Here is a 25,532-nt window from a genome sequence, read left to right as displayed (position 1 = left end):
TTCTTATCTAAGAAGAATATGTTAGACACAATGAATTCTACCCAAGGATGCTTTGAAATTTCAGTGCCCAAATTAGTGCTAGACAGTGTAGGAATTTCCATTTCTCTCTGGAGCACAAATGCTGTTTTAGAGAACAAATGTTCAGTGTCTTGGGATACCTTATTCAGTGAAGATATTTAAGTTAGATCTCTAGAAGCAGCTGTTGCTGCTCTGGCTTTTTTTTCTTATCTTACCACATTGCCCCCACAATGACACAATCATTTCATCATGAGTACAGATGACTTGTCTAGCCGAACCCAGGGCAAACCTAGATTGGCAGTGTGTAAGCTTCTCTCTCAAAGGACCACATTTATTGGTGACTTCCCTTACCTCAAAAGAAAAGGTTAATTTCTATGCCAGCTTCAGAAGGATGTCAAGATTAAGATATAAGTCCGATCGGTTTCCAGATTACTGCATCAGAAATCCCAGATCATCCGTTAACAGGGTAGACAACAGCTTCACTAGGTGGTCCTAAGGTTGAAGTGCTGGAGTTGTTAAAATTCATTTTTTAATGAAGATTTCATAAGTGTCTCTGCTGTTCATATTTATATGAAGAACAATTAAGGGCAAATCATATCAGAACATATCAGTATAACTTGTCCCCATCTGAGGAAGTATTTAAGTTTCCAGAGGTTCTGGAAGTCTCCATCACTTTGGGTACAACACATCTTGCTGCCCATGGTCCTTTAGAATGGATGCCTAGATAAGGTGCAAGAGAAAAATCCAGCACCTGCTGAAAAACTCAAGAAGCCAATTCCAAAGAGAAAGCTATTCAGAAATGGTCATAGCCAATGATTCTAGCCAGATTTGAAATTCTAGGAAGATCTGAGAGTTGCATCCTAACTCTGATATCCACATTCCATGTTGTTATACAGCACAGACGTGGACAGCTATGAGCAAAGCAGGCTCATTTCGGCCATCGTCTTTGGTCAATCCCAGGGAGTTCTAAATTTAAGATTAAATGAAGACCCAGCAGAAGCCTGGATTGTGGAGTGCGTTCCTTCTGATACCAATTTTACTATAAGATGGGTACAAATAAATCCACAAATGGAATACTATGGAAAATATCTCTAATAGTTATAATTAGAGATTTTACATGATTTTATCATTGAAATATGTGGACCTGCTCTGAAACAGAGGCAACATCTAAAAGAAATGATGGCTTACATGCTCACAATATACTGTGGAAGAGAGTAGTATTAAGACTGATAAGCAATCAATTGTGTGCTCAGCCTATCCTAGCTACACTATATATCATTGTCTTTCCCCCTTACCTAATGACTCCACACATTTAGGACAAGGCCTAATATGCTATTCCCCTTGCCCAAGTGAATACCAGTCACAGTCACTATACTCTACCTTCACTGGCCCCAACCTTCAATTTATAGAAAACCAGAAGTGCCTGGGTAGTGAAATCAGTGCAAAGCTGACAAGAAGGCAAGAATCAAAGACAAATTCAGAGGCCTACCTCTGAAATTTAGCACACATATATGGGCAACTTGGCAATGTCATTTTTTTTGTCAGAGAATTTTATTTGCAACCAACTATGAGTACCCAAAGATCAAAGTAAAAAAAAAAACCACCAAAAGCAAAACAAAAATGGAACATAAACACCCCGCAATGCCTATATTCTTGCTCACTCTAATGGCAAAGAGGAATTCTACTGAATGTGAAACCAAGGATAACTGCGCTAAGGAGGCTAAAGGGCCTTGCTAATGCTCCTCAGCGGGAGCTGGCCTTCTTGAAGGGACCCATCTGTGACTTTCCCATTCTGATCTTAACTGACAAAGCATCCCTTTTCCTCGAGGAAAAGACTAGAAATAAATATTTATGCATAGTGTGTTATCTTGAAATACTCATCATTTCAGAAAGACTTATTAAAAAGTGATTTATTGGAAAAGTGTCAATTACTCAGGGATGATTTGTTAAACTACAAAATACCTTAAACCTCATCCCTACTTTTACTTTCTCATCTCAGACACTTAACAACCTTGATTAAACCCTACTGGTTACTGGTTTGGTAAGGAAAGCTAACTCCTAAGGCTTATGACATAAGCACTTAGGCATCCTAAAGCCTTTTCTGGACCTGGCTAAGTTACCTGGCTACCTACACCAACTGTACCACATGGCCTAGCCCAGGGAAGATGCAATCAGGAAAGAGGGAGAGGGAGAAAAACAGATCAGCACCCAGAACACACTGCATGCCTGCCACTCCTTTGGCATCTATTCCTCGACAGAACTGCAAAGGACTTTATTTTTGGGCTTGTTTCACTTTTCCTTGATCCTCCACTTTCTTAATGGCTGCTTGGATGGCTTCTTGGTCACCCAGGAACTGGTGAGGCCTAACAGCATGCAGGTTCTCATCCAGCTCCAACAGAATCGGGACTCCAGTGGGAAGAGTGATTTTGATGATGTCTTCATCCGAGATACCTGTGGGTCAGAAGAGGAAGGGTCAGGGTGGGACACAATTTCAGGAGAAGGTTCTGTTTAATTGTTTAACTACCTGTTGACTTAAACCCATATTTTAACCTTGCTTCTAAGACTATGTCAGGTGTTGTGTAAGGTTCCAACTGTAACAGCTATGATTTCAGGATAGAGAAATTGGGAGAGGGGAGGAGAGGGAGGGAAGGGAAGGAGGAGGAGTATACTTAGATAGAAATTCACATCAACAATACAGGCCTTCTGGGTAACCAGTTCTGGGGTATTTCCTTTCTAAAGCTGCTTTCAGCTTCTTCTCTATTCTGCTCATAAAATTAGGACTTTGTTAAGCTCTGAATCCAGCTCTTTTGACATGAAAGTGACTAAGTGTCCCAGCACTGAGCTTGGAACAGCCTGGGCTAGCCCAGTCCAGCAGGAATTCTACCCTAGGTGCCCAGATGCACAGCCTGGGGGAAGTGGAAAGGACTATGTAGCTTGTTGTGTAAACAGGCCTGGCTCTATTGTCTCTTAATACCCCAACTGCTAGCAGAGGAAGGAAGTGTAAAGTACTTCTGTTAAGTACTTGTGAGATAGAGGTTAATTTTTCTTCTGACTAGAGGGTGTTATGTGGTGTGTGTGTGTGTGTGTGTGTGTGTGTGTGTGTGTGTGTGTGTGTGTGTGTGTGTTTGTGTGTGTGTTTGTGTGTGTATGTGCGCACATGCACGCGCACATGTGAGACAGTGTGCTTGAACTCAGAGCCTGGGCACTGTCCCTAAGCTTTTGTGCTGAAAGCTAGTGCTCTACCACTTTGAGCCACAGCTTTTTGGTAGTTACATGAAGAGTCTTGTGGATTTTCCTGCCTGGTCTGGCTTTGAACTCTCATCCTCAGATCTCAGACTCCACAGTAGCTAGGATTATCGGTATGAGCCACAGACATTACTACTTTTAGAGCTAAACTGCTAACATTCTGAGAACATACCAGGTATATTGCTAGCATTTTATATGTATTCATTCATTTCATCTTCATTGCCATCATAAATGGATCATACAGAGCCTCGCTCCTGTGTAATGTAATTGCTCTCAAGTCTTGCTTGGAGTTCAAAATAGGCAAAAGTGAGGTATAAGAAGAGAGATGGAGAGGAGAGAGAGCAGGAGAGTAAGGAGACAGGAAGAGAGGGAGGGAGAAGATAGTGTTGCAGATTAAAAGCACTCAAATTTCTGTTTTTTAAAATATATAAAACTAATTGCTTAAACTTCTAAAGTCCATTCATAGTTTCTGCTCTATATTAATAGACTGAATCTAAGTAGCGCAAGTTCTGAGGAGAGTCCAAGGGTTTGTCTTTACTTATCTGTGGAAGAATTAGTAATTACCAGTTAGTTATCAGTATACTTTGTCATTTTAATTAGTTACTGGCCATAAGTACCAGCTAAGACCCCCACAGAGTTATTGTGGATTTTTCCTGTGCTGGAGGGCAGTAAGGATTTCATGTCTAGGACAGAAACTGTTCATACTCAATGGAAGGGATCCTAACTTTGGAAGGCTGTCTCTTCCAAGTATTCTGTCTCTATGATTTTGGGCAAGTAATCTCTCTGAGCCTTCGATCTCTGCCACACTCAGCATCTCTACCTGCTGTGGGATAGGAAAGGATGAAATGTGTGTGGCAGTTTCTTCTTTCCCTTCTAAGCAGGAGATTTACAGGGAGAGCTGCTGAGTCACTGCTTTGCCCTGCCAAACCCTGGCCTTAGTGTGATGACTACCAGGCCCTGGGATCACCGCCACATGCTCACACTGGCAAGAACAGACATAGTCAGGCTTCACAGCACCTGGTGAGCAGGGACGATGGTGATTGCTCTAGATCCTAAGGGACCTCTGGCTCAGTCAAGTCAGAAAAGCCCGCTGGCAGCTGGCTGCAGCAGGTGCCCTGTGCCTCCCTTGGAGCGGGTGGGGGGAGTGGGGATGGGGTGATGCAGCAGCATGCAGTTTAGGGACCAGGTGACCGTGGAGGCTTTAGAATCCAGCCCTTGGCACACCTAAATCCAATAGGAAGTCCTGGAGATTGCCAGTAGTGGACATGTGTCCCTCCCATGACCATTCTTCCCTTTGGAAATTCTCTTCCAGCACCAACTTCCTTTATCTTGCTCTTTAAAAATAAATTATGAAGTGCCTGTACAAAGAGATTACAATTCCATATACCAAGTTATGAGTACACGATACATCTTGATCAATGTCACCTCCCATCATTCTCCCTCATTTGCCTGTCCCTATATTCAAGTTACGTAACTCACCTGTACATAATGTACATTGAATACATTGCCTGCACTTGCTCAGCTTCTCTCCCTCCATTCCTGTGCCTCCCTACCCTGCCCCACGAAAACACGCTTCTGCTTCCGGGTATTCATTGCGTTAAACAGTTCATTAGATGTTCAGAGGAATTACATCTTTGGACTCCTCCCCTAAGTATAATCCTTTAATCAGTTTGTGTCTGTACATATAAACCCTGTATATGTTAATCATATCTGTTTGCATTTTAGATCTAGCTTCCACAGATAAGAAAAATCATGTGCTGTTTATCTGAGTCTGAATAACTTCAATTAACATAATTTTTGTAGGTTCATCCATTTTCCTGCAAATGGCACACTATTCTTTCTAATAGATGAGTAAAATTCTATTGTACCACATTTTCTTGATCCACTCATCCACTGCAGGGCATCTGGGCTGTTTCCATGACTTGGCTATTGTGAATAGTGCAGCAATGAATTACTGATTGAGAAAAGCAGAGGTAGATCAGAGGCCTGGAGTCATGGGGACACAGAAGACTTGTCTATTCTTCAAGATCCATGTTTGCAGTTCCCAGAGTTTGTAAACATGTTGCCCACTAGATTTTTTATAAATTCCTTCAATCTAAATGTTTACTGTAGAAATCAATTTGTTAGGCAATAAGTAAGAAAAATGATCGTGCTTCACTAAAGTTTACCAGGAAAAGTAGAAAGTAAAAATTCACATCAACATTTTGGATTCATGATTTAGAGATTCTGTGCTAACTAATAAACCTTAGGACATGTTCTAGGAGACAGAGCTCTATTGTGATTAGCACTGCCCTTCTATTCAATAGTGTATAGAAGTTCTAGGCAGGGCGAGGTGAGAAAATAAAATGAAAGGCACCCAGATTAGAAAGGAAGAGGTTTTTTAGTTCTCTTTTTAAAAAAAATCATACACCTGATTAAGGACATATCTAAAATATATGAACAAGTATCAAAAATAAAGGGGTGAATGTCACAGGATGTGAAGAAATGTTTCTCCAAACATAAATGAACAGTCAACAACCACCAGAAAAGCCTTCAGAGATATGCAAACTCAAACCACAAGGGGAAACCCTCCTCCTTTTACCCACTAGAATGGCTACAATAAAAGTCAAATTATACACAAATTATAGACAGGAAACTAGAATCATTATGCATTGTAAAATGATGGGTGAAAAAGGTTGTAGGCTGTTTGGAATAAAATCTAGAAATTTCTGACATGTGATCCAGCAATTCCACTCCTTGGCCTGTACCTAAAAGAAACAAAATATATGTCCACATCAAAAGTTGTGCACAAGTTGAGCACGTGGCTCATGCCTGTAATCCTGGCTACTCAGGAGACTGAGATTTGAGAATTGCATTTTGAAGACAACCCCAGACAGAAAAGTTCATGAGACTCTTATCCCCAACAAAGTACTCAGGAAAAACCAAAAGTAGCACTGTGGCTCAAGTGGTAGAGTGCTAGACTTGAGCGCAAAGATGATCAGGGACAGTGCTAGACCCTGAGTTCAAGCCCCATGACCGGCAAAGAACCACCACCACCAAACAAAAAAAACAAAACAAAAAAAAAAAACCCTGCACAAATCTTCAGAACATCATTCTGTGTAATAATCCAAAGTGAAACAATCTAGTGTCTATCATCCAAAGAATATATGCAGTGTCTCTATTTAGAAATAAAAGGGCAGGAAGTCCTGACTGAAGCTACAACACGGATAAACCTAGAAACACTTCATACAAAATGTTTATCCAGGCAGTGGCGCTGTAGCTCAAGTGGTAGAGCGCTTGCCTTGAGCTGAAGAGCTGAGGGACAGTGCCCAGGCCCAGAGTTCAAGCCCTACGACCGACAAAAAAACAAAAAAAAAAAATGTTTATCCACAATGACAGAGGGCAGGTTGGTTGCTGCCTTGGGCTGGAAACATGGGAGGGGGAGGGGGGTGGAGTGGAGACAGCTGAGTACAGGATCCCTTTTGAAAAGAATTAAAAATACACTATCAAATCTAAATCCATTGAACAGTCTACCAACTCAAATTTATCAACATTATTTCTGATGAAGACATTCAAAGTCCTTTTTTTAGCTTTCTGGGATACGTAATACATAACGGTTATCATTTGACACGGTCCTGTGCAATATCATACCAGGATTTTGGTTTTTAGTATTCCTTGACCAAGCTTACCTCCCTCTGAAAATATTTTAAACTTGACTGTGGTCATGGATTTAAAGCTCTGAATACAGTCAGTCCTCCACCCACTGGCTCCTCATCCACAGAGTCAATCACGTAAGGATAGAAACTATTGAGAGGGGGGAAAACTACATTTATATCTAAAAACAGAGGTATTTTCTTGTCATTATTCCCTAAAGAATGCAGTGTGGGGAGTATTTACATAGTTCTAGGTATTATAACTAAATATAGAGGAAGTTTCAAGTACAGGACAGGTGTGTGTAAGTTCTATGCAAATACTATGTCTTTTTATATAAGGGACATGGGCATCTGCAGATGCCAGTGCCTGCAGGTCTCTGTAAACCAGAAACTGTACGGTTGATATTCCAAGGACTAGTATATACGACAACTATCTACTGAAAGCACTGAATTATACACTTCAGTGGTGACTGGTTCTTTGTTTTTTGTTTGTTTGATGTTGTTTGGCAGAGTTTCACTAGATGGTCAGAGTTGAATTTGAATTTGACTGAAATCCTACTACCTCATCTTCATCAGTGTTGTGACTACAGGTGGGCACTACCATATCTGGCTTGTAATGGTGAATTATGTACCAATACAGCTGTTAAAAACACTAAACTGATCCAGAAAGGTTAAATAAGCTTGCTCAAGTCACAAGACCATTAAGGCAGTAAAAATGGACCCAGGCTTGCTTTTGTATTTTTAAGTATTTTTAACTGTATACATAGAAGGGTTACAGTTATATATGTCAACTGAAAAGTACATTTCTTTTTTGGATAATGCCTAGGCTTGCTTAAATTTTTTTTCTTTATTCTCATAGCACAAGACTCAGATTCTGTTCATTTCACCTATATATGGTCATTTTCACCTCCACACAATAAAAGAGGAGAAGATTTATATTTTGCTTTTCCCTTGTGAAAAACTAGGTATGTACTGACTAGATATCAGCGTCCAATATTTCCAGACTTGAAAAGAACTGAAATGCCCATCGCTCAAACCCATAGAATCAGCTAACACACTGGGACCACAACAGACAAGGATTAATAAGCATTACTGTCTGGACCTTAGAAACAAAGTCCTAGTGTTTGGCAAGGGCCTAGTGTCCACATGGGACCTGCTTCTTTGACCATGGCCTCAGATCTAAAGCAGATCCAACAGGTCCTCTCTTTAACACCACCCTCAAGGCTCATTTCCCTGGCTTAGTTAACCACACTTGGGTGTGAGTTCACTAAACAAAGGCTACCCAAACCTTAATGCTTTATCTACCAAAAAAAGCTAAATACAAAGTGTTCCCAATACATAAATGACATTCTACTTTAATGAATACTCAAGCCATTCACGCTATAGATTAATCACAAATATTTAAATGGGTTAATAATCAGTTACTAATCAATGAAACAAGCAATTGAAACTTTAAAATCCCAAATTAGGAAAATCTACAGGGAAGCCATTTCTCATTACTAAATTTAGGCATAAGCAATATTCTTTATCCTAAGAGAGTTAAACAAATATGACTCCTAAGGCTGAAACAATTAGAGTGGTATTAATGTATGTCTTATTAAAAACTCACTCACTAAGAACTTCATGTGAAAGTAAAATGAGTGGCCAGGTATCACATCCTTTCTGATAACTGGCTCAGATTTTTTAATACAGTCTAAAAATGTTCTTCAGAGAACCAGTTTTCACCCCTGTATCTATTTTCTCCATGGAGGTTTCTTCCCATTATCTTTCTTTTAAGGAAAATAACCCCAGCCTCTTGAGTGCGGAGATTATAGGCATGTGCCACTCATCTTACTTGTCTTTAATTCTTGAAAGGACTGGAACATTTTAAGAACCAGAGCCAGACACAGGTGGCTCAGGCCTGTAATTCTACCTACTCAGGAGGCTGAGATCTGAGGATCCTGGTTCAAAGCCAGCCCTGGCAGAGAAGTCTATGAAACTCATTTCTAAGAAACCATCAGAAAACCAGAAGTGGCGCTGTGGCTCAAGTGGTAGAGTGCTAGCCTTGAGCTGAAGAGCTGAGGGACAGCGCCCAGGCCCAGAGCTCAAGCCCCACTACCACCAACAACAAGACATTATAAATTGTATTTATTATTTGAATATCTGTGTATGTGTGTCCCAATATCAGAGCTTGAACCCAGAGGTTGTGTTCTACACTTGAGCCATGCCTCCAAGCCAGCATTTTGTTGGTTAGAGATAAAGTCTCATGGAGTTTTCTGCCTGGGTTGGCTTTGAACCATGATCCTCAATGTCTCAACATCCTGAATAGCTAGGATTACAGGCATGAGCTGATAAATGCACTTACTACATGCAACCAGTGGCTATAAGGATTAATATAAAATCTGTAAGGGGAAGCACTCTTAGGTCTTTGCTAGAGATACAATATTGTTGAAATTTTTAGGAAAAAAAGATTCAAAGGAAGTCATCCATTTCAAAGACGGTTTCTGGCCCGTGGGCATCATGGGTGAATTGAATAAAAACTAACTTTCTGGACTTTCAAATTAAATCTAATCTCCTGTAAGGGTTTGATTAAAGACTGTGTTCTCCATGAATTTAACAAGAGAAAAAAAGAGGGCTGGAAGATTCTTAGTCTGATTCTTATCTACTGCTGATAAGTAAACAACTCAAATAAAATGTCTACTCTATATTCTTTGGTTTTCTCTAAACAGTTTGCTTGAAAACATCTTAGAACTTCAGGAAACAGGAGGAAACATTTAGTGAGACAGAAAGATTGGTGAAAGGAAACCCAATCCTGTAATGCACACACTTCGCACCAGAAAAACAGAAACAGCTCCAGTGGATTCAACTGTGAGCTGCTACCCATTCTCTACTCCCTTCCCAGTCCAGTCAGGCACAATTAAATTTAAACTGACAATCATTTGTGGTGACAGTTCTGTGTTCACCAGTAAGAGTTGAAAGAGATTCTCAATATCATACACAATCGACTTATTTTTAATTTTTGCTTTTTTTTTCCCCCAGTGGTACTAGGGTTTGGACATACAGCGTTCTATCATTTAACCCACCACCACCATCTTGTCTTTGTTTGCTTTGGTTACTTTTCAAATAGAATCTCATGTTTTTGCCCAGGATTGTGGCCAACCTGGAGGACGGTGTTGCTGATTCTCCTCTAAGGGAGGAGATAAGCTCTTGCAACCAGCTTTCTCCTGGTATGACCTTGATACTCTGATCTTTGCTTCCTGAACAGCTGGAAATATAGGCGGGAGCCACTGCAACTAGCCCATAATTTTAATACTTTAAAATTTGCATACCATGTATGGATAACTTAAAGATAGGCTGGGGAGAGCCATTGAAAATGGGTTATTTGAGCATTTTAATGTGATGACAAGAAGGTCAATTCTAAACTAGAATAAGACAGAGAGACTACATTCCACCATTTAACTTTGTACTTAATCATTTTTAATGTTGAGAAATAAAGGCGTCTATAGATTGGGTGTACCTTTTGAAAACTTTAACCATTAGGCAAATATCTACTCACAAGAGAAAAGCTTGAACTTGCTGCTTCTGAAAATACCACACTAAATGCCAAAGGTGACATGCTTGTCAGTCCCTGGTCCTCAGGAGCTAGTCCCAGCTGACCTTTCCTCCCAATTCTCTAATTTCATCTCCAGGGTTCTTTGCCTGGCTGTGTGTACAGCTGCACGCAGTTCCCAAGAGATCACCTCTGCCTTTCCTGAGTGTCTTGCTGCCATTCTGAGTCTAAACTTGAAACTGCCTAATTCTTTGCTTGAGCCCAGACTAAACAATCCATTTCCTCTGACAAGGTGTAAACCATATCCAGTGCTCAGCCTCGTACCTGGCATTTCCTTCAGTGTGGACCAGAGGAAGCAAACAGGAAGTGACTATGCCAACCACTGAAAAAGCAACACCAACCTGTCTGGAACATTACAGAGCAGGATGCTCTGTGTGGGAAGTTTTCATAGTGTGTTGTGAGAAGTGTGTCTGAACCAGTCAGAGGCAGATCCAACTTTAACCTGGACTTACTGAAATAGTGTAGGTAATTGTTTATGCTCCCTCAAATCTATAAAGTAGACCCTTGAGCAGGAACTTTTTTCCTATATAGTAAGAAAATTCATGGCTTGCTTTTTCTTCTGAATATATTAAAAATTATCATATCAAAAAGTAAACCAATCTAGTTGGGCATGCTGATTCACTCCTATAATCCCAGCAATCTACTTCTGGGTAGCAAGATTACAAGTTCTAGGACAGCTTGAGTTACATAAATGAGACTTTGTCTCAAAAAACATAAAAAAATAAAAGTAAAGCAATCTCCAATTGCATACAATTTATAAGATATTACATAAATAAGTCATCTGGTAGGGTTGAGGTCGGCCCATCAGCCTATTTGAGCACTGACATTTGTTACTATGCTTATGGTTATGTCCATTTCAGATCATTAATACTTGTGAAAGTTAATATACTATAGCTGTGGTACTTGTGAAGGGAAAAGGCAATGTTATTTAATAACTGTACTGAGCTAACAGGTATGAACCAGAAAATGAACCAAGTTATCACATGACTGTAAATGGGCAATTAATGTGGTTAATTCTGATAGGTTTTGACACACACACACACACATACACACACACACACACACACACACACACACACTGAAATTGAAAGGTAATCCTTTTTATAAGAAAATCTTGTATTTCTTGCCTAATTAAAGAAGATTCACACTTTTTTTTTTAAGCCACAGCTCCACTTCTAGCTTCACACTTTTTTTTTGAGACTTGAAAAGTTAGCATCTAAAGTCAGTAAAATGCTTTAAGGTTGGGAATTAGAAGGTCAGGTGTGGAAGACAGTAAGATGTTATAATATTGTTTACTCACCATTTTGTTGAGTAAATGCATCTGTACATATTAATACATTTTTAAATGGCTGAAATCTTACTAAATTATCAGTGTATACTTTAAAAGTAACTTGATTAATGGAGACTGAAGTTTAGAGGCTAAGTAATTCATGAAGTGATTCTAAATTCCATCTCAGACTATTTCATGCAGAAGAAATAATCTCTACCACATGAGTCCTCTGGAGTTGAGTCAAAAGGGGAATCACAGCAACAGCAGAGAATCCGGGGACTCATCCCAATGGTACCACAAGGGGTACTACAGGCCCAAAGGGCACAAAGTCGTCCTACGTAGGGTGGTTGATGGGGAAACTTCAAACGACCTTCATGTCATTCTGTGGATGAGTCACTATCATCACACCCACTCATATGCATCTAATTGCATCTTGCAGCTTTTCCGACCAACTTTCCTCCTGAGCATCTGTCTGCCATCTTGCTCTATCACCAACCCTATCACTTCCATTCTGCTTGTCCCTCTCAAATGTCTCTCTTTTCCTGAAGATAGCTTCCAGCCCTCTTGTGTTCTACCCCTAGGGACATCATTCCTCCAATTTCCTTCTTCCCACACCAAGTCCTCTGCTTTAAATTATCTTCTAAACAGAAGATACACACTTTCATGAAGTGTGTACATATACACACTTGAGTTATAAACTAAGGTTATTTCAACTTTATTCATCTCTGAGACTGAGTTTCATACCTTCGACTTTTAAAGAAGGCTTCAGGAAAAACGCTGGAAGCAGCCAAGACTAACACGACTCACCTCTGAGAGCCTGAGTCCTTTTCCACCCAGCTGGCAGAGCTGTTTTCACTTTCTTCTTATTGTACATTCTAGACCTATGCACATGTTTTGTTATGGCACAAGCTATTGTTTTCTAGCCAGTGACAACTCCATTAGCCTTCAATCCCATTGAGTATTTTTAGCTTTGATGAGATATAACTTACCCACTTAAAGTGTACATTTCAATAACGTAGTAGTTTGAGTTTTGCAACCCTCACCATAACTTTAGCACACTTTTACCATTCCAACATGAAACCCTATGCTCATTTACTCTCAATATCCTCACCTCTACCTCACCGTAATGCTAGCTAACAACTACTGTACTCTTAACTTATAACGCCTATTCTGGACATGTACAATAAATGAAATCATAGCATGTATGATGGTCACAATGATTCAATGTTCATCTGTGTTACTGAGCATGTGAATACTTCATTACCTTTTTTTTTTTTTTTGTCGGTCATGGGGCCTGAACTCTGGGCCTAGGCATTGTTCTTCAGCTCTTCAGCTCAAGACTAGTGTTCTACCACTTGAGCCACAGAGCCACTTCTGGCTTTTTCTGCTTTTCTGGTACCGAGGAATTGACCCCAGGGACTCTTGCATGCAAGGCAAGCACTCTACCACTGAGCCACCTTCCCAGCCCTACTTCATTGCTTTTAAGTGCTGAATAATAAATACTCCATTGTGTGGACCGACTATATTTAATTGACACACTTATTGGGTTGATCTACTGGTAGATCTGGTTTCTGGTTTTCATAAATATGCTGCTAAAGTTTGTACACAAATTCTTTTGTGGAAATGATTACAGACTGAATTAGGGCCCCTTCAAAGATAAGCTTAAATAAAACAAAGGCAATTTTCAATAACAACAAGCTTTTAGAGTTATGATAAATAAATAAACCAGCTATTCTCCTAGTAAGGAAGTCTCGTCTGAAGAAATAGCAATGGCACAAAAGAATTCCCTAGAAAACCTAGGTCTAAAAACATAGCTGTAACGGTTTAAAATTGGAAGAAAGTGGGAAAACTAAAGCACTTAATTTGAAAAAGTCAAATAAGACATTCAATTCCATTTTTATAATTCCCTCACCTTACAACAACAAAGTCTTATGGGCCTTTAGATGCTTCTCAAGTGTAGAACCCTTAGCTGCAGATGCAGTAGCAGCAGCAGCAGTACCCGGAAATGTTTTAAGAAATGCAAATGCTCAGGCTGCACCCCAGACCTACTGATTCAAAAACTGATATTCCGCATCATACTGAGCTCCTCTGGTGACTCAAGCCTAAAAACTTGTTTTGTATAGGTACCATGAATGCCAAAGGCATATGACTTTTGATATATACAACAAATGGTTCTTAATCTCAAGGGACCAATGGACATAAAGAAGGGAATTCTGTTATATAAACAGTGCATCAATTAAGGCTAACTCTGTATCAAACTTAACTACCTCTACTAAGTAGGGACATAAAGTAGGGACATACCTTCCAGATGTTTCAAGAGGGCTCTACTGCTGTTCCCATGAGCAGATATCAGAATGGTTTTGCCTTTTAGCACTTCAGGAGCAATCCTTTCATTCCAGTAAGGAAGGAGTCTCTCTAGAACGTCCTTCAAGCTTTCAGATCGTGGCAGTTGCTCCAAGGGTACATCACAGACTTTGTACCTCCGGTCACTGTAGATTTCATGGTAGTAGGGATGGGATTCATCAATGGGAGGTGGAGTCACGTTGTAGCTTCTTCTCCAGAGCCTCACTTGTTCTTCACCGTGATTCAATGCCATTTTCTCCCTGTTGAGCCCAATCAAGGCTCCATAATGACGCTCGTTCAGACGCCAGGAGCTCTCCACGGGAACCCATTCCTGCCCCAGCTCTTCCAGGATCAGCCAGGCTGTGTGAATGGATCGATTAAGGATAGATGTGAACACAAGATCAAATTCAAAGTTCAGTGCTTTGAGTTGCTTCCCACAGTTCCGAGCTTCCTCCAGTCCTTCACTGTTCAGTTTCTGATCTACCCAGCTGCAAAATCGGTTCTCCTTATTCCAAGCACCCTCTCCATGTCTTAACATAATAAGTTTATGCTTGGACATCCTGGTGACTGACCCTCCTTGGTGTTTTCAAATGGGATAATGTTCAAGACCAGCAATACATCTGGTGAGAAAAGAAACAAAAAAGCACAAGTTATTTTACACCTTCGAATGACGGCTTAGGAATGGGGGCATAATTTGACAACAGCCAGTTTCTAAAGAAAACTGAGACGCCTTTGAACAATTCTGACGTCAGTTATCCGGGCTTCCTACACTGTGGTACCTAGAGGCATGTTCTCCAGAAAGTTAATTACAGACAACCTAGCTGACTTACATGGCTGGATAGTAATGCTAATTGTATGACGTAAAAAAAAAACAGAACACTTCATTCTAATGGCATGCTGTGTTTCCGCCAGATAAAAAGGCAGTTTATACTTACGGTAAGTAGACAGGATTTAATAAAAGGACTTGTCGATGTGTAAATGAATGAGCTAGGAACTCCCAGCTCCCAGCAGCTGACTCTACACTGACAGCATCCTTCTCTCTTTGCTTTTCCACAGTGGCAAAAGAAATGCGTACCAGCCTTACCTTCTTATTATAGAAGTTGTAAACATGTTAACTCAGTGAACCACTCCATGTGGTTCTCCTATGCATCACTGATTGGTAGCAACTAGTTTATCAATGCTCCAGGCTATACCACATTCAAGCAAATGTTAGGAATGTAAACACATTGGCTCAATATTTGAAAACACATCAAAAGTGATTTAAAGTGATATTAACAGCAAAAGTGGTACTCACCCAAATAAGTCTTCTACGAGCCTCAAGATACAGCTATGGGAAGGAATAAATCCGGATGGAAAACACGGTATCAAATACAAGCAGCAGAGAGACTGCCTGTCTGAACAGATTAGGGGAGCAGGTCTGTGGGGTGAGAGGAACAACACTGATAAGGAGGCCCTGCCTCCTCTTCCCCAGCTGGGCAAACACTACACACACCAGCCACATCTTGGCAGAAGAATCTAGTAAAGTGGCGTGGACGGCACTAAAATGATTTCAGATTCCCTTTGTCTCAGCTGCTTTCTAAGGATTGGTGTCTGCAGACCTGGCTGTGTCGGCCTGCATTCATTCTCCATGCAGTGGACTACAGGAAGTCCACCCTGATGCACTCTGCCAGGCTGACATGTTCCGTGCCCTCCTCCTCCACCTCAGTGTTTTTCTACACTGGGAAGAAAAGATTATATGGACATCAGAGTCTCGCTTTCTGCCATTCTTGGCAACTTCCATTCACTAGGGATTTTCTGTCCCACTTAAACTGTGATTCACTTACAATTATACAACCATCAGGGACCAAGTTCGCTGGAATCTATAAACAGTTTCTACTAATTTCTTTAACAAATTCCTAGGAAGGGGGAACCCTCTTTTGTATAAGGCTTCAGGGGTAGGGAAGAAACCGAAATGAGGTAATTTGCAAGTACCTGAGAGGCTATCATAGAATTACAATTCCCCTTTCTTGTCAAGCAATAGGTTTGAACTTTGGTGCACAGAAAACAAAACACACAGGTGACCAGAAGAGGGAAGTGATCAGGGTTCAGGGCTCCAGTTGGAAGCATCTCAGAGGCCTAGGAATTTCTGGGAAGGAAGCACAATGTCTATTCTCAGCCTAGGACTGGACAGAGGAGAACAAAAGCTTGGTCAGGGACTGCCTGTGCCAGGGGCAGAATGACCATGAGGCTAATGAGGCTGTGGGCCCACACCTGGGAGAGACCAGACACTGGATTCCTCGAGATGGGTGTACGGGTTTGTGAGTCGATGGAGGGTAAACAAGTTAGAGTCAGACCAGAGAGAACCTGGAAATTAGAAGAATAAATATTTTTGGTTTGCTTCTTTTTGTTTTTGATTTTTTTTAAAAACAGGATCTCACTATATATTCCAGACTGGTCTCCAACTGTGATCCTACTGTCTGTCTTCTAAGTGTTTACTGCCACACACGGCTAAACATTCTAACACCCAAAACGATCATCTCATCTGCTAAAAATTCATATATAAAATATGCTCTGAGTAACTTCCAGTCACTATTACCTTCTTGCCACTTCATTCTCTCCCTGCTTTAGGAAACCTCTGTTCATCCTTCAGATCAGCTGGGTCTAATTAAAATATAATGTAAGTCACACATGTCATTTTTAAACCTTCTAAAAACCACATCAAAAACTGAAAAGAAGCTGGGCACCAGTGGCTCATGCCTATAATCACTGCTACTCAAGAGTCTGGGATCCAGAGTATCATTGGGCCTGAGTAGAGAAACTCTTGAAACTCCATCTCCAATTAACCCACGAAAAAGTAGGGCTGGAGGAATGGCTAAAGTAGTAGAGCACCAGCCTAGAAAGTATGAGGCACTGTTAAAAAACCTTAGTACCACGGAAAAGAAAGGAAATGGGTAAAATAATACCGTATTTCATTTAACTTTATAGATCAAAAATACTATCCTTCTAACATATGGTTCACATAAAATTATTAAGGATATATTTTCTACTCCTTTTCTCAGTTTTTGATGTGTATTCTACACTTAAAGCACATCTCACTTGCCACTTTCAAGTGTTCAACAGCTATTGGTTTGGACAACCCAGCTGTAGAGCTCAGTCTAAACATTTTTTAGCTTTAGGCATGTGGTTCTCAAAGGTTAATGTGCATGGAAATCCCCCAGTATCAGTGAGAACAGTGCTTCCTCTCCTCCCCACAAGATACAGGTGATGCTGACACTCCTGGCCTGAGAGCCAGGCTTTGAGAGCCCTCTTCGGGGCAGACTCTGTCCTCCCTTCTCACTCCCTGGGACAGGTCAGGACTGCTTGATACTGTCTTGTACTGCCCCATGGTGCCAGTCATGCACTTGTCAGTAGTTCTGTGTGTCCTGGTAGAGTAAGTGCTATCAAGGAAGGGCTTACAGCTGGCTCTCTAGAACTTCGTGTGTCACCTGACATGCACAAGGCATCTGCTGACCAGACTCAGAAAAACATCACTAGATTCTACTTGTGCTACTGAGGCTAACCATGAAAGCAAAAACAGTTGGCTGGTTGAGAAGTTAGCAAGGACAAGTTCAAAGTAGAAGCCAAGAAAAATTATACACCATGGCTTTGTAACATGTACTTTTATGCTGAGAACTTAGTATATTCACAGATGTCCATGATCTCTACAGAGATCCTGACTTTTTCAAAAACTAATGGCCTACCTGGATGCTGGTGGTTCACACTTGTAACCCTAGCTACACTGGAGGTTGAGATCTGAGGATCCAGGCTCAGTCAGCCATGGGCAGACAGATCCAATCATCTAACACAAAGCCAAAAGTAGAGACATGGCTCAAACAGTAGAGGACCAGCTTTCAGCAAAAAAACTGAGAGTGTGAAATCCTAAATTGAAGCCCCATTACCAACACACACACACACACACACACACACACACACACACACACACACACACACACACACACACCCCAAAAAATGATCAAACAAACCAAAAACCAAATGGCCACTAAGTAGCAAACTGGGCCTCTCACCTAATTATTCTGCCTCCAATCCCTGTCTTCTTTCTTCATACTCCTGTGGATTTTAATCTTGGCATTGGGGTCTAGGCTCACTTAGCTTCACTTCACAGGATCATCTCCAGTCACAAATTACCCTTCCAAAAATAGGCTGCCATTTCATAAAATATAAATCCAAAGGCACAGAGTTGGGCCAAATAGTGACCACCCCAACTTATGAGAATGGATCTAAAATATACATACCTTTTACCCTCAAGTGAAAAACGATTTTTGAAAAAACTCAAGTTGTGTTTTGTTTTTCGTGAAGTCAGTCCTGCTGTTGTTTCTGAAGATTCTTCTTTAATCTCTCAGCAAGGCTTAATGACAGTTAAGAACTACTTTTAGGGCTGGGAAGGTGGCTCAGTGGTAGAGCGCTAGCCTTTCATGCCTGAGGCCCTGGGTTCGATTCCTTAGCACCACATAAGCAAAAAGAAAAAAGCCGGAAGTGGCGCTGTGGCTCAAGTGGTAGAGCACTAGCCTTGAGCTGAAGAGCTGAGGGACAGCGCCCAGGCCCAGAGTTCAGGCCCCACGACTGGGCCCCCCCCCAAAAAAGAAAGAACTACTTTTAATCAATAGTTTTACTACATACCCCTAAAGGGGACCACATGATACTGGATTATTTTACAGTATGTGCTGGCTTAAAGAAAAGGTTTAGTCAACAAACATCTCTTACACAACTCTACCTCACCTTCCCTTTCTTGGTCCCTAGATATAACTTCCCCAGTGCCCTGACACCTCTAATAAGTGCTTGTCAAATCTACTGAATTGATTTTTTTCAAAAGACTGTGTACAAGTTACTTCTTACTAAAGGGACATCATCTTCTCCTAGGACCCCACACTGCTGTGACCCCTCTCCCAAGGTGACTGCACCCATCAACAGAAACTCATTCATTAAAATTTTGGCACTGCATTTCCTCCAGCTCTTACATCCTGGTTTGGGGTCTTGATACTTTCTTACCCACCTGTAATGGTAGTATGATGGCAGTGATGTCGTTAACCACAACAGCCAACATTCATAGAGTCCTTACCATGTTCCCAGGACTGTTTTGATGCCTCAACTGTCATTCCATGGAGAAGGTTCTATGATTACTGAGGAGAGCTTAACTTGTCCAAGGTAAGACAGGTTGTAAATGGCTGTGCTGGAATTCACTACACCAATGGCTCAAACCATCTGGCTACACTGCCACACTGGAACCGAAAAGGCTCTGTCCTTCGAAGTTAACTTTTCTCAATGCTTTAGTCATATTGAGATGAATAGTTCACAGATGGGAAACCCCACATACTCAGTTTCTTCAATCTAATCCAGTCAATTCCTTCCTCAAAAAATTGTGTGTGAGTGTGTGGGTGTGTATGTGTGTGTTCCTAAAGATGAACGTAGTTCACAATTTGAGAAGTGCTTCATTCATAAAGGAGGCAAGGAGAGATCTCTGAGTAAGATTTCATGGACATGGTTCTATTTTAGCTAGATTTGAAAAGGTACGTAAGAGGTTTAGAAAAGTGTCCTGCATCTTGTATATACATTTTTCTGATTTGGGGAGGGGAAGGGAAATAACAAGGTACTGAAAATGGGGGTACAGGACAACCCACTGTGACAAGGGATGTGAGGGACACTGTGTTGAGAAGGAACTTTACAACTTTTGGCAGGGGTAGGGAGGAGTTGGGGAGTAGGGAGGGAAGGGATGATGGAGGAAAGGGTAAAGGAGGGGGTGACAATGCTCCATGGGAAGTGGACTCATTGCCTTGCTCATGTAGCTGTGGCCCCTCTGTACAACACCTTTACAATAAAACATATATGTCAAAAAAAGAAAAGCCTTCCACCTAAGGGAGCTATGAAGAACAGGTGCATATAAAGAATAAAAAGCCCATTCAAACTAGATACAGGTATAAGCAGGGTGGCTATATATGCTGATATGTCTAAAACAGGACTGTTTCCTGTTTCCTCCCTTAAGGGCTCCTTTCATACTTAAGTGTTTTGCTTGGAAAATTATATGGTCACTCTAAGTATAAGGTATAACCAGGAAGTAGGAGGAGATTTGCCCAAACAGATAAGACTGAAAAGTGACATAATAAGGGCTTTGTGCCAAAGAAAATATATATACAATTATGCTTCATATTTATATGAACTCTATAGATATTTAACAGCATATTTTAGGAGGATCAGGTAGCACTTCCAGAAAGAGATGGAATGAGGGTTATGAATACTAGTGAGGTTTCCATAATAATTCTGGTCCCCATCTTAAAATGAAAGAGATAAGTATGAAAGATATTACAACCTATCTCAGATCTTAGCAACACTTTCCTTATGAGGGCAAATAGTGCATTTTTAAGGATTTGTTATTATCTGTCATAATTACGTATAATTGTATCATTCTGTCATTGTCGCTGAAAGCAGCTCTTGGTAATATACAAATGAATAAATGTTATTGCAAAACTTTATGTACAGACACTAAAATCAGAATTTCATAAAATTTCCATGCACATTAAATATTACTACTGGATTAATTTCAGCAAGTCAAAATGTAAAAACCATTCACACTTTATAGACTACAAAAACAGGCTGTGTCTTAGGCAGGCAGATCTCTGCTTAGCGGGATCACATACTCACATTAGCATGTGACCTTAATATCCATTTATAGGACACTCCCAACATTACCAAATCACCAGATGTTAGTTTTGATCAGAACTGAAAGAACTTTGAGTAACAGAATCCCATTCAGAATTGTTTTGAGTCCTCACAGAAGACAACGCGAGCACATTTACATCAGTCTAAATAACAAACTTTGGTTTCATTGAATTACATAGGAATAGGTTTGAGATAGAGGGAAAAAGCAATTGCCCTTGTTAACCACCTTCATTCACACATTCAGATACTTCCTTGCTCCGAGACATCCCCATAAATTGTGTCAAGGTGCTTCTCACTACAGGTGAACATGCACCTGCTCAGAAGTAGTGCTCCTATTCAACTGTCTTGGCAACAAAGGAATAACTAGGTGATACGGAGGACTTTCAAAGACCTTTTGCTATATTCTGCATAGAAATTCAAGCTACCTTAACTAAAATGCACAAGTGCTTCTTTTCCTCAAGTGCCACCATAAAACTGAAGTCATGCTTCTTGATTAGCATTCATCTGGCAAGGCAAGAAGAGAGGCAATAATGCGGGAATAAAATTGATGCAAGGCTGATGTTTCATCTGTAAGATGTTCAGAATCTCTAACAGCTTCCAAAGTGTGCAGCACCACACATGGCTTCCACTTCCTTCACCTGCCTCTTATTTAAACAAATGATGTCTCATATCCCCCAGCGGAGGCCCATCCTGTCCTCCAAATGAAAATTCCTAAGACTTTGCTTCCTTCAAGTGTTTGCAAGTTAATGACTTAAGATTCTAGAATCACAACTCATAAAGGACAGGCAAATGATAAAGTCCAGCCTAAAACAAGTTGTTCTTATATTTCCAAAACCAGAGCAATCAAAATATGGTATCAAGTAATATAAACTAAGGGGCATAGAACCAGAATCATTTTGATCCAAAGCTTACACTTAGCTAAAAATATTTGTCACTCCAGGACATTTAACTGGTTTGGTCCAAATCCGCACTGTACAGTTTTGAGCAACTTCTAACATTCTCTGCACTAGGAATCTAAGTTTTTTTGTCTACCATTTGAGCCACAGCTCCACTTCTGGCTTTTTCTTAGTACTTTACTGGTGATAGGAGTCTCACAGACTTTTCTTCCCAAGCAGGTTTGAACCAGGATCCTCAGAGCTCAGCCTCCTGAGCAGCTAGGATTATAGGCATGAGCTATTGGCACCTGGCTCACTTTAAAAAAAAATCTCTTGTATCCATTTCCTGGAGTTCATTTTGATAAATACTATTTATATGACCAGATTCACTTTTTTTTTTTTTGTCATTCACAGGGCTTGAACTCAGGGCCTGGACACTGTCCTTGAGCTTTTTCCCTCAATAGTAGCTCTCTACCACTTTGAGCCACAGCACCATTTTCAGTGTTCTGGTAGTTAGTTGGAGGTCCGAGTTTCATGGATTTTCCTGCTCAAGCTGGCTTTGAACCATAATCCTCAGATCTCAGCCTCCTAAGTAACTGGGATTACAGTCATGAACAACTGGTGCTCAGCCAGAATCTAACTTTTAAAAGATTGGCTAGCTATATCTGAGGACAGAGAAAAAGGAATATTAACAATGTCTCTGATAAATTAGAACAGTTCTCAAGGAAAATGAAATTTGATGCATTAAGTATCTTAACACAATACATGCATCCAGTTCTGCTTGCTTACTAACAGTGAAAACTGTTAACATTCCTTAAGCCTCAGATTCCATATCCATAAGGATGAGAAGAAAGCATAGTTCTCAAAAGACTATTAGGAATATTAAATAAATTACAGTGAAGCCCTCTAATAACAAGTGAGAGATAGTGTGGAAGCTCAGTAGTAGAGACGCATGCCTAGCAACCACAAGGCCCTGAAATCTAACCCCCATACTTACAGTAACTCCTGACACCAATAAATTTATGAAAGTGATCTTACCTGGCTGCTGTTATGAGTAAAATCAAAACTGAAGAATAAAGTAAAATGAGAAAAGGGATTAGAGAGAAGTTTACTAGCAGAAATAAAATCTAATGGGGGTGAAGAAGGTAATGAAAAAAATACAGCTCTAGAAGCATATAAAACATTTGATTTATAGTCTATAAAGTACGATTCCCCCCCGTTTGTAGCCAAGTTTCAAAGAAAGGGGTTTGGTTACCACTAATACTTTTTGCCTTGTGTCCTCATACAAATATTGCCTCATACCAGGTGTCATGCCAAGGATGTTCAAGAAACCATTCCGTTCAAACATTTCTGCATCTTCTGTTTTCTAAGATGCAGATATACCAAGATGAGTACATAGATGAATTTAGTTGTATCCATTATCACTTATAGAGAAATAGCCTTCTTAATCTCAGGCAAGGAAGGAGAAGAGAGACTACATGCTCTACCCAAACACTACCAGTGCTTGCCTCTGAGGGGATGAAAGATGACATATTCTTCCACATTGCAGGGCAGAACTTTCCAAATTGTCTACAGTGATTGGCTTGGTTTGGTTTAAATAAGGACCCAAAAGAGAATATGTCTTTGAAGCTGGAAACTTTTTATCTATGGGCAGATAATTTACTGCAAGGGGATTTGGCTTATGTATTTGCAATGGAAATTAGCTAATCATTTTCATTTTTAAAACAAGGCTTTAAATATGAAAAGGGACCTCAGAAACAATCTAAAGCAATTTCTGCATTTTTTAAAGATGTGAAAATTGAGAAATGAAATGATTTGTTTATGATCACAAAAATAGTAACAGCTTCAAGACTAAAACGAAAGTGTCTTTACTTCTCACTGACCATTTCTTAATCCAAGCTACTTGTTGAAATTGGAATTCTCTAAAATCCACCAGCATCTAGAGAAACATCAGTGTGTAAGGTCCAACAGGAATACAAAATTATATAAAACCTGGACTAGGGGGTAGGCTTTCTCTGTTGGTGCCCATACTGGGGCTCGAACATGGGGCCTATACACTGCCCCTTAAGCTTTATCACTCAAGGGTGGTGCTCTAACCACCTGAGGCACACTTCCTCTTCCAGCTTTTTGGTAGTTAATTGGAGACAAGAGTCACAAGGACTTTCTTGTCCAGGCTGGCTCAGATCTCAGCTTCCTGAGTAGCTAGGATTTCTGGTGTGAGCCACTTCAGGTGTGAGCCTGGCTTCAGAGAAATTTTAAGTAAAAGACAAACTGACCCTAGATCTGCTTTTATTATAGAAAAAAAAAATCCTTCATACCTACTAGTGTAACCTTTGATTTTTTTTCCCCATCCATAGGGCTCCCATTCAATTAACATTCTAGGACCATTCACAAGCTATAAAAATCCTCCACCAATTTTTGAAGTGCAATTGGCTAATAGTCAATTATCATTCAAAGTCTGTGAATTTCAACAATGCATCTCTTTGGGGTAATACAACCCTCATCCCTCTTAATCCCTAAAAATTATCCTTTTTTTTATTTTTAGGGCTTCTTGTAAACCTGTGATTTGGTTCCTGAATACGTTCACCTCCTCTCCTTTCAAACGTATCATCATCATCATCATAATTATCATTATTATTCATCGACTTACCCATCCACAGCCAGATCTGCCATTGCCCCGATACAGCGCCAACCCCAATTCCTTCCAGGATCTATTAGGGGAGGCTCTGCCGCACCAAGCCCCAGGCGTCCAGGAAGGTAAGTTCACCATCTCTCTAACTTCTTATGCATCCTAGCCTAGGACCCACGACCGAGGCGGCCTCCTCCTGCCCTGGGCCTGCCCCAGGACATTGGAGAGAGATTCAGGGACTCCCCGGGGCTCAGCTTGAGGCGGGTGGAGAGGACATCAGATCCCCACCAACAGCTCGGGCGGGAGGAGGGCTGGCCTCCGCGCTCCGAAATTTAACACCACGTCATTCAAAAGCGGAAAGCACCCGAACAACAATATTCTACAACACGTCCACTCACCTGCAAAGAAGCCGCCGCCACCAGCAGCAGCAGCAGCAGCCGCTCCTCGGCGACGCGGACCTGCCAGCGCCTCCAAGGACTCATTGCTGCTGCCGGCATCCACGCACTTTTCTAGCCCTGAAGCCAAAGGAGGAGGGAGGGGGGAGGGACTATGGCATTGCTTATTGGAAAGTTGCGCCGTCACTCACTTATGGCTCCGCCCTACCGCCGCGGGACCGGCCAAGGTCCTTTCCGGTTCCCAAATCCCTAGGGTAAGAAGCCAGGCATTGATTAGCTTGCTGGGAAGACGAGCACGTACCTGGACCAATAAGAAGATGACCTCATCGCCGGTGGGCGGGATTAGGACTAAGGAAGTAGAGACACAAACCCGGGCGTGTCTCCAGGGCGACGGGAAAGCGGCTGAACGGTTGGCGGCTGTAGAAAGAGGCTTACGTCAGAGGGAAACACCTGCCCTGAAAAGTCCAGTCCGCGGAGGGCAGGAAGAGATGAGGTGATTTCTTATTACTCAGGGGGGAGTTTTCGGATTAAAATTAATCCTCACAGAAGAGAGCTTCTTTGCCACAGGTCTTAAATCGTGATGAAAGCGAAGGCCTGCGGCTGCCGGAGAATAAGCTTTTGCTAATTCCGTCTTTATCGAAGTGCTCTTAAACGGGCACCCCCTGGTGTTTGGGGTGAAGAGAAGATGCGAATGGAACGCCCCCAAAGCTTCCAGAACAGAAGATGGGTACATGGAGAGAAACTGGTCAACTTGGAAGCCACGATTATTTGAAAGAAAAAGCTATGGAAATGCTACCCAAAGCTTGGCACCAGGCCCTGGAAACTTCTAGAAGGTTTGAACCACT

General features: G+C 41.1%; 1 protein-coding gene across 3 annotated transcripts; it reads right to left on the bottom strand.

The window, feature by feature from the left end:
* Window positions 1-1,543: 1,543 nt before the first annotated feature.
* Bpgm (2,3-bisphosphoglycerate mutase) lies at window positions 1,544-24,857 on the bottom strand. 3 transcript variants are annotated; one of them, XM_013021727.1, is made up of 3 exons: window positions 24,691-24,857; window positions 14,057-14,718; window positions 1,544-2,469 (listed from the first exon to the last, which is right to left on the bottom strand). In XM_013021727.1, the coding sequence occupies exons 2-3, from the start codon at window positions 14,655-14,657 to the stop codon at window positions 2,291-2,293; spliced, it is 780 nt and encodes a 259-aa protein (XP_012877181.1). In that variant the 5' UTR covers window positions 14,658-14,718; window positions 24,691-24,857; the 3' UTR covers window positions 1,544-2,290. The 3 variants fall into 3 exon arrangements, with proteins under 3 accessions (XP_012877181.1, XP_012877183.1, XP_012877182.1); XM_013021729.1 differs by lacking the exon at window positions 24,691-24,857 and adding an exon at window positions 22,966-23,009; XM_013021728.1 differs by lacking the exon at window positions 24,691-24,857 and adding an exon at window positions 15,034-15,142.
* Window positions 24,858-25,532: the final 675 nt, after the last annotated feature.

Source organism: Dipodomys ordii, unplaced genomic scaffold (assembly GCF_000151885.1).
Source record: "Dipodomys ordii isolate 6190 unplaced genomic scaffold, Dord_2.0 Scaffold56, whole genome shotgun sequence".
Taxonomy (NCBI): Eukaryota; Metazoa; Chordata; class Mammalia; order Rodentia; family Heteromyidae; genus Dipodomys; species Dipodomys ordii.
This window is presented reverse-complemented; position numbering and strand designations above follow the sequence as displayed.